The 19300-nt window shown below is 35.3% G+C and overlaps 1 protein-coding gene across 1 annotated transcript; it reads left to right on the plus strand.

Annotated features, from left to right (window-relative positions):
* Positions 1 to 341: 341 nt before the first annotated feature.
* On the plus strand, positions 342 to 5418 carry LOC129278593 (galanin receptor type 1-like). Its single transcript, XM_054914735.2, has one exon. It carries the CDS (start codon positions 360 to 362, stop codon positions 1494 to 1496), a length of 1137 nt encoding a protein of 378 aa, XP_054770710.2. The 5' UTR covers positions 342 to 359; the 3' UTR covers positions 1497 to 5418.
* The last annotated feature ends 13882 nt before the right edge of the window (positions 5419 to 19300 follow it).

Consider the following 19300-nt stretch of genomic DNA (forward strand, 5'->3'; position numbering starts at 1 on the left):
GGCCCTGGTTGCCAGAGATATAGTTCAAGGAGTCAGAGTATCAAATCACACCGGGGAAACCGTCTCCAGACCGACCATAGCCAATTTGTCATCTCCAATAGTTGTGACTGCAGCACTAGGTTTGGGGTTGATTTATACAAACTTGGCTTTTCCTCAGCAGATATTTTCGCAGAAGCAATAGTCATAAAATCGGGACATTTACTTATGATTCTATTCCTGCCTCTTTATTCATGTTATTTGCAGCTCACCTTCTTCTACTGCTATTATTCTTCCGTTTTGTATACGTGTCAACGGTTTTCATTCCTCAAATCTCTCTTTCCTTTCTCTTATATTCAGGTGATTGCCATACAGCTTCCAAGATGGCGTCAACCCAGGTTGCCACGGATCTTCTGTCTACGGACTCAATGTGGACAACAGAAGGACCGAACGCGACAGAACCGGAGCAGCCTGTATCGAACCGGTTGACCGGAAGTGACCTTGTGTCCGTGATTATATACTGGACCACAGGGTGCATCGGGGTCATTGGTAACGCTTTAGTCATGATCGTCTTTAGACATCTCAGGTCCAAAAGAAGTCAGGCAAACCTCTTCATCCTCAACCAGTCCCTCGCAGATTTCGTCACTTCGTTGTTCATCATTACGTTTGGAACAACTAGGATCGTACGCCATAGGCTGTCGCACTTCGGAGCGTCTGGGTTCTTCCTCTGTCGATTCTGGTGGTCGCGATTCTTTGTCTTCTCTGGTTTTGCAGTGTCCACTTTCAATCTTACCGCAATGTCCATCGAGCGGTACATAGCAGTGGTACACCCGCTCAAGTACCAAGTGTTCTTCAAGCGACGCAATACCATCATCGTAATCCTGATTGTGTGGATCGTCGGACCAATAATGCAGTGGGTGTTTCCCATCTGGCAGTATGCTAGTGTTGACGGAAGCTGCATATTTCAGTCCTCGTGGAGCAAAGTCCACGGAATCGTCGTCGGTGTGGTTCTTTTCTGTTGGGAGTACTTCTTTCCGTGCCTTATCATGTCATTCGCGTATGTTACGATTCTACGCACCTTACGCATCAAAGAGCGCCAGGTTCATGCCCAGGTCGGTGCTCCTGATCAAGGTGGCGGACCGAAGCAGGACACCAACGGCAAACCCAAAGGCCCCAACAACAAGAACAACGCAACATCCAAGCAAGCTCAAGCCCGACGCAAGAATGTCACCGTGACGCTCTTCATCCTCTTCATCGTTTACTTTGTCTGTTGGAGCCCGAACCAGTTTACGTTCCTGCAATTCAACCTAGGTGGTCCACTCAACTTCGACGGCATCTGGTATCACTTTACAGTCGTGGCCGCCTTCTGTAACACGTGTATCAATCCATTCATTTACGCGTTGAAACACAGGCAGTTCCAGGAAGGGCTGAAGTCGCTGTTCTGCCGCGGAAAGGGTGATCAGAGAGGTAACGGAAGTAGCCAACCTGGTGCAAGTCAAGGTGGCACCGTAGTCGATTGACAAAGAGAGTTTGTGACGGTACGCAACTCGTCACATAATGCTCCGAACGAGGATTTTAGCAGTATCGAAGCCATTGATACAAACATACGCACCAATAGTCCTCCGAGCCTTCCTTCCAGCAATGATATCCACAAACCACCTAGGAATACTTCAATAGTGAAAAACTCAATGATGATTTCCACAGGCCACGTAACGCAAGGATCAATCCTGTCCGATGGAAGTGATCTTGATGAAACTGTTCCAGCTGCTGCCAACGATGACTTTATCAAATCAAATGAAAACACTCAAAGTGAATATGACAATGGTGACTTGGCTGCTGTAAATGGACAAACGGATGTTCAACCAATGAACACACTTCTTGTAGATGCAGATGACGCCAATAGAAAAAGCCACCGGATGGTCAAATGGCTTGATCAGGAAAAGCATTGTTCGAGTGCGAGTTCTCTTTAGAATTGCTACTCAATCGAACTTAAAATAAGTTCATATCTTATACAGATCGCAGTTTTTCCACGCATCATTCTAAGAAGGTAATGGAGAGTTTCTTGGTCTAATGGATACGTCACCATAGCCCTTTTTCTTACCCCCACACCTAAAAAAAACTCAGGATAGTTTTACTAGTGTTTCGTAACGGATAAGCGACCAAATATTCTCTTCTGTCGCCAGTTCTCCCTCTTCATACCACGTAAGCTAAAACAATATTTATACAATCAAGAAGTGTACGCTTAAACTGTGATTTATTATGTCAGTACTGCTATCTTGTCTAAATATCTCTTAACAGTTCGGGAGTTTCAATATAACTGGTTTAAAGTAAGTTCATATCTTATGCAGATCGTAGATGTTGAGATTTGGGAGCAATAACGTTTTTTTTTGCTTGTTACCCTGATTTCTAGTGCTGCCTATGGTAAATAACATACGCACCACCCACTAAATATACGTGGGGTGATTCAGCACTACAGCACCCCCGCTTCTCAGGGGCATGTGTACGAAAGGCTCCGTCCCAAATGGTAAAGTTCCTACATGTCTATCCTCGACAGAATAACATTCCATGACTCTTCGTGGTTTTTTGTAGTGGTAACAAATTTGGTAAAGGTCAAATTGTAAACTTACATTTTCCATTTGTACTTTGCATGCGTTTCAATGGTACTGATATTGTTCATTTGAATATGTAAATATCAATAATAATTTTAAAAGTGGCGATAAGTGTTCTTCTCTATATAAGTGGCTGTACAGTCTTTGTAAAGTATGTTTGGTCACTTTCTTATCACACAAAAACCACCCGTTCACGTGTTCTACATTTCAGATACAGGTTAAGTGTTGTTCACATTTGAATATTGTGTTATTACAAATTGTTGATGAATGATTTACAATGTGTTTTTATAAGAATATGCAGAGGAGCAAATAAGTCTTCTATACTTTATGTACATTATTAAAGCAAATTCAAGGTAAACGGGATTCCTTGCTTGCCGTTAAAGATTTTTTTTTTGGTGGTTATTTTATCGATTTGAGATCAAACGTTGTAAATATTAATTTGCTGTCATTATAGTAGAGGCGACCTCTTGGTAATGGTGGTCAAATAATTTAAAGGGAAATAGGTAGACTTAAATTATATTTCCCTGCCCTGTTGGTCAAATCTTGTCAGTAGCCTAAATTTTACATCTATGGAAAGCAACTTACATGTAATAATAAAAATAATAATAATAATAGCCAATTTCTATGTAGCACTTTTTCCAGAACGGCTCAAAGCACTTTACATCATATTATTACCCCGGTCATTGGATTCATTTCAATCCCACACGAAAAGTGCACAATTTCCACTCCCTGGGGAGCATTCCTTGCATCCATGTACATGATGTATAAGATTTAATTTTTGCCACAATGTATGATATGACCAAACATCAACAGAACCTAATCACTGCAATTGTTTGAGATTAAATACTCACTGCTGAATGCAGTGGAATTCGCCTAAATTACTGCTTGACTCTGCCAACCATAGTTGTTTTTTTAATTAACAGGTATAATTATGGCTTGATATAATTATGATAAAATTTGATTTTCATCAAATGCTGTTGTCCTGAGGTTGCGGAATACTAACTATTTATTTATTCATTTGATTATTTATTCATTTATTTATTTCTGATATTTGTACAGGTTGGCACATATCATCAATTTGGTGATCTTCCATGTTGCCCTGTTAACAAAAAAGAACAACAAATAATATTACTAATAATAATAAAAGGCAAGTAATGAACAAGCTATAATACAGTAATACGTACAGGCACAAAATGTATGCAAACATTACTAAGAAAAAAATATTGGTGTCCTTGGGAATTATGTTCATTTGATAATCTCATCAAATATGACAATAATCTAAGAATCAAATATGTAAATTTGGATTTTGAAGGTAGAACATAAAATAGCATAATAAATTAGAAAAAAAAAGGAAATTACCAAATATCAAAAGTGAAAGAGTGATTACCCATAACCACAAAAATTCATATAAACAGCTTGGTTTCACACCGTGATTTCAAAGTAAGGATACGCAATCACTTTAAACCTACATGTATATAGGAACGAACGAGCATTGTGTTTTATTTGCCTTCATGTATATGAGTACTGTGAAGTAGGCAGTCTTCATGTTTGTTCGTATAATTGAAATCAAATAGAAAAATCAATTGGAATATTGGTTTTACTTTCACTTCCTAAGAATATAGAAATTTAACACCTGTTTACCTATGTTCAACCCTGTTAAAACAATGCCAGTGATTTCGGACATGGTCATTTCTGCAAGAGCTGTATATCAATTGACAAAGAGAAAACTTGGTGATAGTTACTATGACGAATTCCATATTTTTCGATCTTTATTTACAACATCTTCAGGAATTCAAATATGACCAAATCACACTGAATGCATTTGTATCATGTGAAGTACATCAATTAAATAACAAAAAAAAAGGAAAAGATAATAAGAAAGATAATAATTTGAAAATTAGTTGTATCGTCAGACAAAGAAATTTTGTGTTATGTATGTCATTTCCCATGATCATAATCGATAATGAAAATTATCAGATGTAGCTTGAGTAATCATAAATACAACCGTTATTAGTGTTCACCAGAATATTTTGAAAGGATATCATTACCTTTTCAGTCATTGGTAATAAAAGATGCATCCGGATTAATTCTCGTTTCAATCTTGGACAAATGTATAAGAGTTTTGAGCACGTACAATTATTTCTTATATAATGATATCGTGTTTTATTGTCTTGACAAAAAAAAACTAAATATGAAAAGATACTATTTGGCTTAAGATGATCGTATCGATTTATTGTTATCTTTTTCACCACTCTCGAAAATACGGGTCAGAGTGATCCGGAAACCTGGTGACATGCTGCCAAACGCCACTTCGGGAAGTTCGGGTAGAAATACCCGACCCGGAGTAAGGTCCGATGAGAAAGTTTGTGGATCAGATGTGACCCTTTCTGTGTCATATCGGACATTATTTACCTGTCCTTTTTTATCCGCAGCGGACCAGGAACTGTCCCTGTTTTCGGCGTCAATTTGACCCGCGATTTTAAGACTGTAGACATTATTTTAAGACTGTGTTCGGCTGTTTGTCATGATATTGGGAGATATGCTATTAATCAAACTACTGCTTGATGTGATGTATTGCAAACACATCATTACAATTGTAAAAATATAAAAAGCATGATGAGATACTTAATTGATAAAAATATCAAATAAAAAAATTAAAAAGGAGAAAAACGGGAAAGCCGAATTATATCTTTGTCAATGTTGACCAATAAATTAGACCCTAGAGTGTAAAGTGTGTGAATTCCTTATGAATGTATGTTTTCTAAACTTACCTGTGGTTTTAGGAATGTATGAATAATATTGACGTTCTATGAACAAAATAATACAACTGCAATTTTACCGTGTTTTACTTGATTTTTGTCGTTTACTCAATAAGCTGTACTTTTTTTTTTTAGAAAAGGAAAAATAGGTACCTTTGATTAACTGAGATGCCATTTTTGGAGTTTCATAAAGTTGATTATTTTTTGTTCGCACCGTTTTACATTTGATTTTATTTGATTTGATTTATTTATTTACCAACAATATTCACATGTTTACAGTTTATAAAACAAATTGCATAACAGTTACACATGTATAAAAATACAATGGTAAATGGGACCAGAAAATAGCACAAGTGCTAATCGAGCCTGGCCCTACAAATATTACAAAATGCACATTTAAGAAGGAAAAACAAAACAAAACAAAAATCTAAATTACAACATGATGATATTTAATCTAGTTTTAAGTTTAATTCGTATTAGTTTATTTTGATTACACTTAATCCTTTTTATTTCATGTCAATCCGACTCCTTTTCATTTTCTCGGTAAGTCACTGCGAGAGATCATGGTAAATGTATATGCGGTATATTCAAGATTTGCTTATCAACGCGATCAATATTATCATTCCCATGTTAGCAGTGTATGTTAATGTTAATGTCGCGCCAATGCAAGAGCTCACGTTCTTTGTCATTTTGATGTCCCAGTTACACAAATGAAACGGTCGAAGGTTTACCATTGAAATTTTACACTTTTGATTAGCCGGTGTGACTGCAACTTAACTTATGTCAGTTTCTTCTTGCATTAAAAAAAAGGTGAAGTTCACAAAATAAAATATTGGTGAGGGTTTGAGGAAAGTCCATCAGAGATTAAGAAAGGTATTAGAATTTTAAGGTTTTCATTTGTGGCGTCATTATGTTAATATGTAATATAAATTTCATTTTTTAATGATGTATTGTCTTTCTTTCAAGAGCGGGTGTGAAATAATTTGTATGTTGATATCTTTAAGGTACAGTAAAAGTCATTTTCAATTTTATGAGAGCATTCTCTGCAAAAATTGAAAATGACTTTTACTGTACCTTCAATATATCATTTGATTGATTTTTACTCCATGATATAATGGGAATGCTGCTCGCATAAATTATGACGTCACAGATCAAAAACTTATAATTTTAATAACTTTTCTAATCTTTTGATGGATGTTTCTCAACCCTCGCCAATATCTTTATCATTTTTCCTGCAATTTTTACAATTACCTTTTCTTCAGTGTAAACTTCCTCTTTAATGCTTGCAGCCTCGCAAACACTAAAATGTGCGGGATATCTTCACATTAAAAAAAACCATGAAGTTACCGTACAACGAAATCGGCGCCAAATCGACCAATACATTTAGAATTGACAAAGTTTTGTTCGTTCTGGAGTCGATTCCGTCAGTGTAACTGGGGCATATAAGTAAACAATGAGACATTCATCCAAATATGCTCTCCTAAATCATTCACTGTTTATCGAGCAAATGATGTAGTTATAAAACACACATTGTTGGGTACGACCCGGTCACGATCAGGACTGAAATATCATGCAACATGTGCGCAGTCAGTTTTCAAAAGCACCCATAACTCCAACTCGTTTAGGTCTCAATGGCCCGAATTCACAAAGGTGGTTTTGAAAACCCACGGTTGAGTCCATGGTTTATGCAGATTTCCTGTATAAATTACGCTTAATTTAGCGCGTATCGGGCGCGTGTATAAAACATGTCCAATGCTGAAGCGCGCTTTTGTCACAGTGCGCCAAATTGACGCCTTTTACCATGGTTAGACACGCTATTTTATTCATGAGTCCACTGTTTGAAGAGTGGACTCATGAATAAAAACAGCGGACTCATGAATAAAATAGCGTGGATACGTTTAAATTGTTCCTCCTTTGTCCTTATAAATCATGCAATCGGTTGTGTTCGGAGGGAAATATTTGTTTTCTCCTAATGCTCAACTGCGAGCATATTACGTCCATAAATGGTCTTCATTGCGTTCATCACACGCCCACCATCGATGCTCATTCAATATTTAAAGCACATCCTAGTCAGCTGTCTATCCCATTTCATTTCACAACCGGGACGGAATTCATGACATTTGTTTTTAAAACATAAAACAAAAACAAAAGCTATCTCTTGCTATGCCAGAAAATGAGAAATGACACTTTATCTTGAAAACTAGAATATTGATACCGCTTTAAGTAACTCTCTGATCCGGACCAGTCCCGGGCTAAGTCCAAAAATTTTAGGTTTATTAATACCGCGAGCTAAAATAGTCCTCGCCACCCCCGGGCTATTTTGATGCTGCTTTTATCAGCACCAGACCAGCACAAGGCCCGCGTGCCCGGGTTTTTTTAATGGGTGGGTGATCGTAAAGTTAGCACGGCTCTGCTATATTTACTGAACGCAATTTTTATTCTGTGGTGCAGGCTTTGTTTAGCGCGGGCCTGGTGCGGACCCCCCTCCCAAAAATAATAATGATAATAAATAAATGAAATAAAATAAAAATAGACAAATAAAACAAAATAAAAAATAACTAATTACTGAAAAGAATATCTATTATCATGCTAAAATTATTAGGATGTTTATTAAAAGTGGAATTCCAGATGGAAAATATCAGTGGCGTACAAATGGGGAGGGGGGCTTGGGGGCTGCCCCCAAAAAAAAAAAATAAACGAAAAGGAAAGGAAAGATAAAAGGGTAAAATATGATGTAATTTTCTGAATATTATGTAAAAGTATATCACCAAATTGGATTTTGTAATAAAGATGTCAAAGGATATGCTCGCTCGCTTCGCTCGCTTGCAACTTTTTATAAATTTTACGCGATACAACATATCTAGCCCCCTCAAAATTTCTGGCTCATTACGCCACTGGAAATGATGATGGCGGGATGAATGATCATGTAGCATATTACATGAGCACTAATCAGAAAAAATATCCACATCTTATCATATTACATGGATTTTTTTTTCTAAGTGTACGACAATGCTATCGCTCTCTCTTTATTAAGTTTTTTCACTTCCTCTATTTCTTTCCTCTTTTTTCTCCCTTAAAAAAACACTATAGAATTTTCTTTATTTAATTGAATTGAATTGATTTTATTGAGACAAGTAAAAAAAAAAAAGCATGTCTCGGGGAGACAACAAAGGTTAAATAACCCGTACAGGGGTTGCTCCCCGGAAAACCATACAAGAAAGAATAAGAATCATCATAATTGAAATATGTTATGGCGTAAATATTCTTACTTTGAATAAACACCCCATATCAAACAACTGTTACAACAAATTTCCTTCTCCTTCTCTCCGATGATTCACTCAAGGTCTTGCTTCACACTATCTCTCCCCTTGGTGCTTATGGCCGCTAAACTTCATCTTCACCGTACCGCTCTCTGCAAAGATCACCTATAAATTCCAATACATTCCCTTCACTAGGCACGCCGAGCACCAGAACGACGTTATCTCCTTGTCTCTACTGAAATCAGCACCCTTTCTGCTCTCACACTAACTTCACAATCAATACAATTTAATAGGCTTGCGGTCCTCGACCGTGGCCGATCAATATATGCAATTAATATTTTCAACCAATAAAGGAAAAAAATATGATAGATCGCCTCCGACACTGTATAGGCATAGAACGAGCTTCTGACCGGCCGCGCTGGTCATGCTTTTAAATGTCTTTAATGGAGATAGTTACAAGGTCCTCTTTTAATTCGATTAGTGTTATGAATTACTTCTGTGATCTATCGATACGCGTTTCATCGGGCGTGATTCAGTAAGTGCAATTCAAGGCTTCGGGGTTTCGGATACTGGTCATCGAACATTTTATCATTTGAGGTCAAAACTCTTACGTCATAACTTCGTTTATTCAGAGATTTACCAGTTATTTTCAGATTTAATGATCACGGCATCCTGGTAGACGTCCGCTCTTGGAATAGGAATTATCTAATCGTACCTTGACGGCGCGGCGGTACGATCAGATAATTCGTGTTTCTGATTTCGAAACGGAAAAAAGGGAAACCGGAAGGCTCGCTCAATTTTCTGTTTCGTGAACGCAAGTCAGAAAAAAGAAATAAAAATTTCAATTCAATTTTGTATTTTTCAAAGGAAAAAATAAAAATTCAAATATACAAAAACAGTAAAACGGAACCGTAAAAAATGAACCGTTTTTCTGTTTTCACGTTTTTACATATTTCATTCTTGAATCAAAATACTGAAAAAAATGACAGTTTTTCTGTTTTAAATCTCGAAAATAGAATCAATTCTCACTCAATGTTTCGTTTTTGCTTTTTCCGTTTCAAAATCAGAAAAACGAATAATCTATAGCAATACCTTGATTTTCTTTGTCGTCATCAAAATACAACTACATGGTCGCCACTAAAAAAAACCCTGCATGATCTCATCTAGATTGACGAACAAGAAGGCAGCGGATTTCACTCGAATAAAAAAAGAATAGCGTTCACACCGTAGAATGCCCATCCATAATGTATAGGCCCGTGGTTTTACGGGGGTTTACCCCTTAGCTTAGGACTTTAACGCTAATGTACGATGTCAGACATTGTCAGTGCACTGCAAAAACACCGGTGTTAATTTAACACCAGCCCGGAATCTATCCACACCAGAGAAGTATTGAAAGAACACCAGTTTGGACTCAAAACGATGCTGTTTTTATACTAATTGGTGTTGTATAAACACCTATCTGGTGTTAGACCAAAACCAAACAGGTGTTGTTTAACACTTTTATGGTGTGGACATATATAGATACCGGGCTGGTGTTAAATCAACACAGGAGTTTTCGAGTGTTTGCACCGCCACAAAGAACGAATTCTAAAAGAAGTAAATGTATTGAAAATGCCCGTCAAAAAAATATTTGAAATAAATAAATAAATAAATGAATGAATAAATAAATAAATAAATGAATAAATAAATAAATAAATAAATAAATAAATAAATAAATAAATAAATAAATAAATAAATAAATAAATAAATAAATAAATAAATAAATAAATAAATAAATAAATAAATAAATGAATAAATAAATAAATAAATAAATAAATAAATAAATAAATGAATAAATAAATAAATAAAACTACAATGAACAGCTTGGAGGACTTTGTCGAAAAGTGGTGAGCCGGAACGTCAGATCGTCCTGTGTTTCGGAAATAAATTTGTTCTCCAATTTTCGGGGCCCCCCCCCCCCCTTCATCGGAGAAAATGTAAAGTGATTTCGACTAAAAACAATAATAAAATCAAAGCAAGAGCAATATCAGCGTAAATTATAATTCCATTATGCTTTAGTATTGCTGGGGTTAAGATTAAGGAATATTATGCTGAGATTATCGACTTTGGAATCGTGAATTAAAATAATCTTTCGAATTTCGGGTTATTTGTGGGGGTGTATGTGAACGCCACTGGTGACACACATATTTGGAGTTTGTCAATACTAAGATAAGCTTAAAGCTAAGAAAACCCACGTGATAACCACGAGTAACAGCGAGGCGTTTGATTCAAAAGCTTATTTAATATCTCTTTGTAAAGGCCTACCGTCCTATTATAGTATAATCATGTTCTCACAATGTAAAGCATTGGGTTATCACTTTTCCTATTAAAAAGGGAATGCATGAGAGCGCATTATTCAATTAACTTAGGTTGATTATTCGGCAAAGAAAATGTCCAAATTGATTGAATTGAACGAAAAGGTATTGTACAGAATCTATAGCCAACAATAATCTAGTAGGTCCTATTCATTGTATGGCAAAAATATTAATGCTGCAGTCACATTTCCCCTACTGCGGCCGTACGGCAAGTCGAAAACAGCCGTTTTATTTCATTTTTACTCAAACCACCTATATATATATATATATATATATATATATATATATATATATATATATATATATATATATATACGAGTATAGGCTGAGGCCAGAATTGAATCGCATGAATAATTCTATAGAAAGTTTATTTATTGAAGTAGTTATTCCAAATGACAAAAACATTGTAATCGGGGTTATTTACAGACCTCCAAACTATCTTCGTGATGACTTTTTAAACAATTTCAATGAATTATTAAATCACCCCATCATGCTTCATAAAAACTGCTTTTTACTAGGGGATTTTAATGCAGACCTCTTAAAATATGATTCAGATGCATTTATACAAAAATTCATGGATTCATTTCTTACTGCGGGTTTTTTACCAGCAATTACTAAACCTACCAGAATTTCTACTAACTCGGCTAGTCTTATTGATAATGTCTTTACGAATGTACGACATGCGCTGTCATCTGGCATAATTCTCTCCGATCTATCTGACCATTTTCCAATATTCCTCCATTTCCAACTCAATAATGATTTTTCGGCGAACTCGGCTTTTCACATACAACGTGATTTTTCTGAAAACAATATAGAACACTTTATGCAAGAGCTAGAAAACACAGACTGGTCTGGAATCTACACTATAGAAAATGCAAATGATGCCTTTGAATCATTCATGAGCATAACATCTTCTAAGATGGATCATTGTTTTCCTTTAATCCGAAAAAAAAGATCTAACTACAAAAAGATTCCAAGGTCCCCATGGGTCTCCAAGGGTATTTTACGATCCATTAACAGGAAGAATAATCTTTATTTGAAATCAATTGTTAAACCATGTGATAAAAACAAGAAAAAGTACAAAGATTACAAGAACATTCTTACTGGTATACTTAGGAAAAGTAAAAAAAAGTATTTTTTCAATCAGTTTCAATTATTCAAAAATGATATACAAAATACCTGGAAAATAATCAAGAATGTTTTGCATGGTAATTCAAAAAAATATATTGTTTCAAAAATAAATGTTGATGGCGAAATAATAGAAAATCCACTTACTTTAGCCAACACTTTCAATGATTATTTTTCCAGTATCGGTCCAAATCTTGCCAGACTCATTCCAGACTCTACAAAACATTTTACTGATTTTCTCCATGACCCCAACCCACATTCAATATATTTTTCTCCTACAGATGAGGCAGAAATTGCGGATATAATTCATGGCTTAAAAAACAAGCAAAGCTCGGGGCATGATGGCATCAATAACATTTTGTTAAAAAAGAATTGTAATACCATTGTTAAACCCTTGGCATATATCTATAATTTATGTATGTCTACTGGGATTGTTCCTTCATCTCTGAAACTAGCTCGAGTTATACCTGTATTTAAAAAAGGTGACAGTACTGCGTTAGGTAATTATCGACCCATATCACTGCTGACCTGTTTGTCTAAAGTACTTGAAAAATTGATATTTGTTCGTACGACGAAATTCTTTAATTTGCATGATTTATTTTATCCCTTACAATTTGGTTTTCGTGAACATCATAATACTACACATGCATTATTAACAATAGTTGATAAGATTGCCAGCGGAATCGACAAGTTTCAACATACTGTTGGGGTGTTCCTGGACTTCTCCAAGGCTTTTGATACCATTAATCATGACATTTTACTACACAAACTTAATTACTATGGAGTCAGGGGAATAGCCTTGGAGTGGTTCAGGAACTACCTAGACAATAGAAAACAATTTGTCTCTTTCGAAAACTTTAATTCCGAAACAAAACTTGTTACTTGTGGGGTTCCGCAAGGCTCTATTTTGGGTCCCCTACTTTTTCTTATATACATAAATGATTTTTGTAAGTCCTCCAATAATTTATCCTTTATTCTGTTTGCTGACGATTCTAATATTTTTTTCTCCCATAAGGATCCACGCCATTTGCTTGCCACCATTAATCACGAACTAGTACATGTATCTGAATGGATCAAAGCTAATAAACTATCCCTTAATCTCCAAAAAACAAATTATATGCTCTTTAGTAATATCATAGATGAACTTCCAGGTAATATAATTTTCGAAAATACTAATTTACAAAGAGTTGGCAGTACTAAATTTCTTGGGGTAACCATTGATAATAATCTTTCCTGGAAAGAACACGTTGATCACATTTGTAAAATTATTTCGAGAAATATTGGTATTATAAACAAAGTAAAATTTTTCTTTCCCACTCATATACTATTTAATTTGTATTCAACTTTGATCCTGCCTCATTTAAACTACGGTATAACAGCATGGGGGAATTGTGCTGACTGCCTCCTGAACAGAATTTTACTTTTGCAGAAAAAGGCTATTCGTATTATTTGTCATGCAGATTTTCGTTCACACACTGACGAACTTTTCTATAAATATAATATTTTGAAGATTGGTGACTTGTATCGATACAATCTCGGAAAACTCATGTATAGTTTAGATAAAAATGAACTTCCAAATATATTTTATTCCATGTTTACTAAAAATGTCGATATTCATCATTATCCTACTAGGTCCGCCGGGCTCTTTCATCCACCAAGAGCTAGAACCATCCTTTTGAATAAAACATTTATTTTTACAGGTATCAAACTTTGGAACTCTCTTACAGAATCATTACGTAACAAACCAACACATTTAAGTTTCAGTCGAGGGTTAAAGAAAATTCTTATTCTTGGGTATAAACCCCAGAACTCAAACATTTCTGTGTAAGCAGCTACCACATCTTCTTCTTCTTCCCTTCTTATTTTCTTCTTTCTTCTCTTTCCTCCTCCCTCTTATATTTCTTTTGTTCTCTCTCTCTTCCTATCACCTTTAATGTCTAGTTCTGTTGCTTTTCTTATTTTCCTGTTTGTCTATGTTTTGTAGTGTGTTTTGTTTTGTTTCTGTTCCCTTTTTTTGCTGTCTTGTCCTGTTGTGGTTTGCGTGCCTTCTTTGTTTTTGTTTTTGTCTTTGTTTTGTTTTTAGTATTCGTTCTGTCTTTTCCAAGTGATTGTCTGTTCATACACTCCTGAACTCATGGTTTTTTTTTTATACAGCAGGGGTATAATATAATATTTTTTGTCAATTTTAACACAGTACACATAAAAAGCTTGACCCCAGTAGTATTCTTTTTCATTGTATAAACTTTTTTAATTTACGATTTGAATTTCACTGATCAATTACATACTTTAATCAACTATTTATTGCAGGGAACCCATAATAACAAGCTTTGCTTTCCAGTGGGTTCCCTTTTTTCATTTCTGTATATTATATTTTGTGTTTTACTATACATTGTAACTTTTGTTAAAATTTGGAATGAAAAAGAATAAATGCAATCAAAATCAATCAAATATATATATATATATATATATATATATGAAGCTGTTTCAAACAAAATGTTAAAACGGCTGTTTCTAACTCGCCGTACGGCCGCCGTAGGTGAAATGTGACTGCTGAATAGTAACTCAGTTGTTTGATATCCAGGATACCATGTCAAATATATTTTCATCATAATGCAGTTTGAATTTCAATAATAACGTCTGTTTCATCTGTAACTTTAATATCACCATCACCATTGTCATCATCATCACTATGTTTGTCATCATCATCGTCATCATCATCATCATCATCGTCACCACCATCATCACCATCACCATCATCATCATCATCACTATGTTTGTCATCATCATCGTCATCATCATCATCAACATTCTCATCGTCGTCATCATCATCAAGATTATTACCCACATCATCACAATCATCATCATCATCGTTGTCGTCATCAACATCATCATCATCATCCTCATCGTCACCACCATCATCATCATCACCATCCTCATCATCATCACTATGTTTGTCATCATCATCGTCATCATCCTCATCAACATTCTCATCGTCGTCATCATCATCAAGATTATTACCCACATCATCATAATCATCATCGTTGTCGTCATCATCATCATCATCATCATCGTCACCACCATCATCACCATCATCGTCACCATCATCATGGAGTGTGTACGTGTGACTGCGTGCTCGGGTGTGTGGGTGTGTTTCTGTGTGTGTTAGGGAGAGATCACGGGGGTTTGTAGAACGTGAAAATGATAAACGCTACAGTGTCAGGCGTTTGGTATATTAACCTACTTCTGATGGTCTCCGCTGTCACATATTGAAATAAAACCATGCCTATTCCAATTTTTGGGTACAATCACAAATCCATGTCCACTCGGAATTGTTCGATGCCTGATGGAATTAAATACCACTTAGTCGGAGTTTATTTCGCAATACATTGGAGTCAAAAGGCGATGTCTTCTCCACCGCTATGAGTTAGTTTTTCGTACTGCTTAAAGAGCGAGGAAGGTCCGTAAATCTGATTACTGTAAGATCTCCGCCCTGATTTTCTTATTAAAATTTAAGAATCTGAATTGCCATATCGAACAGAAACTTAAAATCGAAAAAAAAAAAAGACATTAACGGAAGGAATCTAAATTAGGAAATAGGACTGCTGCAGCTGCAGGATACATTTTTAAATGGCCATCTCAAAAATCTAAAGACATAATACGACAAGACTTATTGAAAATATCCATATTTGGTTATTGCAAACTAGAAGAAATTTTTCAATCGTAGGAGTGGCGCCAATAAGTAGTTCGATATCGATGAAAGAAAGATCAAGAAGAAGAAGAGAGAGAGAGAGAATTACCGAAACTGTCCTAAAATATGAATAGAGACATTTAATGGAAACCTGATAATAGCTCATTTCCACTGTCGTGCGATAGGTTACGATTGGCCATTCGTAGCTGATCGCGAAAAGTTTTGAGCCATCCCATTTTTTTTACAATCAGTACGTTGGCCACGACCGATGTGATATATTTTGATACGATCACTTCGATTACTCCAAAGGTTTCAATCATGTCGTGTACACTGCAAAAACTCTGGTGTTGATTTAACACCAGCCCTGAATCTATATGTGTCCACACCAGAGAAGTGTTAAACAACACTAGTTTCGTGTTGGTCTAACACCAGATAGGTGTTTGTACAACACCAATTAGTATTAAAACATCATCGGTTTGATTCCAAACTGGTGTTGTTTCAATACTTCTCTGGTGTGGACATATATAGATTCCGGGCTGGTGTTAAATCAACATCGGAGTTTTTGCAGTGTATCGTGTCAATGGGAACTAGACAGTAGCTCTTTTGTTTACAAATTATAATTTCCTCCTAGGAAAGTCTATTTATTTACTCGGTAGTAGCTCGTTCCTATTGTCGTGTGATCCTTTACGATTGGCCTTTCGTAGCTCAAAACATTCAAAACGATCATTGTCACGGTTGACTTTAGTCCGGGAGCAAGGACCTGTGAAAAATGAGTTCGTACAACCCACACCATAGAAAAGGTTTGATACCATAGGTTATGTAGTTAGTATGGACCCTCTAGATCACTGCTAGGTAGGTAGTAGTCTCAAAATGTGGTATCATTCTTTTTCTTTAAAGAGCAATTTAAAATAGCAGAAAATGAAAAAAATCAATAACTTTTAAGGGTAAGGTGAAATGTAACTTGCCATATCTCCGCTTGTATATGTCATTCATATATCAAAATGTTTCAGGGTGACAGCTCTAATGTTACAGCAACATTTAAAAGGGAAATTGAGATATCGAACCTTCAAAATAGGAACAGACTAATGGCCGGTGTCCATTTCCATCTCAAGTAGATATGAAAGAATTAAGACGATATATTAATTTTTGTATTTAAATATGTGGCGCTCTATAAAACTACACTTGGATTAAATATGCGTTATTCATAATAAAATGAAGATTTTAAAACATTTTCAGATATATTCTAATTAGCCTGCGGGCTACTATTTACAATCTTGTAGTGCCGTTAGTTTGGGATCCATCGCTGCTTAAATCTATTAGAATTACTTTTTTACTGGCGATATAATCTGATCCAAACCAAATTCATTACCACTGGCGTAGGACCCCGCCCTCAAAAATTAAAATGATGGGGCCAGACGTGGAGTATGGGGTTAAATATCTAAGGAACTGTGCGCGACCGAACCGATTGAGCAAAAAATACGTTTTTTATACACCAATATGTTTTTTGACAGATTATGACATATTATCCAGAAAATATAATATTTCCTCCTTTACCTTTTCTTTTTTTCTTCTAACTTCATTGTTTAATCGTGAAATTTGTTTAGTGGTCAACGACCCTAAGCCCCCCATTTTTACAGCAGTATTAATTACTGAACATCATAAAATGTAAATATTTCCAAGTCGTTTTCCCCCTCATAGTCTTTGTTTATATCAACCCCCTCCCCTAAGTATGATGATCTCCGCCACCTGAATAACAAGTATCAAAATGATACTGGATGATAGGCCTAGTGATACGACAAACATTTCGAAGTGAAAATATCAGTTTTGTGATAATTTTCAAACGAAGTTAACATTGCAAATTCTGATGATCAAGTTCAATTCTCAGATGAATGTTACTATACTCAGTATTCTATTTATTTGAAATGACTAAAGTAACTGGATGAATTTCGCAGGTTTTTTTTGTATTATATATTTAACTTCATTTCAATTCAATTTGACATCTATTTTATTCCCATTGTCATTTAATCAATTTTCATGTATAACATACACATCAATAATATCATTAATATAGTAGAGAAAACAATGAATGTAAAATACAGTACATAAATTGTACATGGAAGAATGCGTACAAACCCAGAAAGCAGATGCCTTTGTGGGAAATCGGGATACCTTTAAAACCATGAGTAAACAACAATTAAAAAAGAAAGGGCTACGAGAAGGGAAAGGAAGAAAAGAGAGGAGGAAAAAAAAGAGCGTAGAGAGGCGAGCAAGCAAGTATATAAAAAGGGCATGTAGTCCAGTCAATCTAGCCAGAATAGGGGGGTAACCCACCACTAATTGCAACACAAGATATTCCACTGAAATGCTTTCCAGGAAGGTCCCCTAAACAACATACTAAAAGTCCCAAGAAATCCAAGCAGTGGAAATTTATGAAATTTGCATATTATGCAAATTAGCCAAGAAAAATTAGAAAAAGAAGGGAAATAATCCAAAGATTACAAATTAAATGTCCAAAACAATTTAATTTGAATGGTAATACATGATAAATAACTGAATTCAATGTTTTTAATCAAAAGTGCAAAAATTTATACCTCATTTGCATATTATGCAAATAAGCATCCTTAAATGGAAAAAATGTCAAGATATTGTGAATTTTCTCATATAGACTGCTTGAAAACATTTCCTTAATGTTGACATTAATATGCTACTATATCACTAAGCATGAGAATTCATCCCAATGCCTGAAAATTAATTTGCATATTATGCAAATTAGCCATTAAAAAAAATAGAAAATGAGGAAATTAATCCAAAGATTACAAATTAAATGTCCACAGCAAGTAATTTTGAACAAAAGTTCATGATGAATAAATAAGTTCAATGTCTTTATTTAAAAAAGCAAGCACATCTGCCTCATTTGCATATTATGCAAATAAGTATCCTTATATGGAAAATGTAAATAAATTTTGATTTTTATCACATTGACTGCAGTAAAAACATTTCAGTTTTTCAAATTAATATGCTGCTATCACTAAGCATTCAAATCTATCCTAATATGATTTATATTCAAGGAAAAATACTGGAAATACATTCTTCGCTTCCTAAGCGTTAGTCTGACAAGATGATGGGATTGGCAAGAACAAAGCACAGTATTTGAATTGGTGTGTAGTTTGTTAGAGTTGACAACCCTTTCTTATGTGGATGGGAACGACTTAGACTTTCTTGAAATTTCACCGCATAAACATGATAAAGTGAGGCCAGGAAAAGCAAACTTATGACAGGTAAGATCTGATGAGTAGTCTCATTAAGAAGTGCAGCAGAGATTCCGTCTGGCCTAGTAGCTTCATGCAGGTTTTCTTTAACATTTTCTTCAGTAGTCTGGCTACACCTGCTTGACTAAACAATATGTTATCTGGCCATATCTGGGTCAGGACTGGGTCCCAGGACTTCAGCGTCATCATCATCATGATCAGTGGTGAATACTAAGACTAAAAATATTTGCCTTCCTTTAATAATGATATTCCAATGT

This window comes from Lytechinus pictus, chromosome 16 (assembly GCF_037042905.1).
Source record: "Lytechinus pictus isolate F3 Inbred chromosome 16, Lp3.0, whole genome shotgun sequence".
Taxonomy (NCBI): domain Eukaryota; kingdom Metazoa; phylum Echinodermata; class Echinoidea; order Temnopleuroida; family Toxopneustidae; genus Lytechinus; species Lytechinus pictus.

Excerpts from the sequence above, each read along its gene's own strand:
- LOC129278593 (XM_054914735.2), top strand. The coding sequence starts at position 360 with ATGGCGTCAACCCAGGTTGCCACGGATCTTCTGTCTACGGACTCAATG.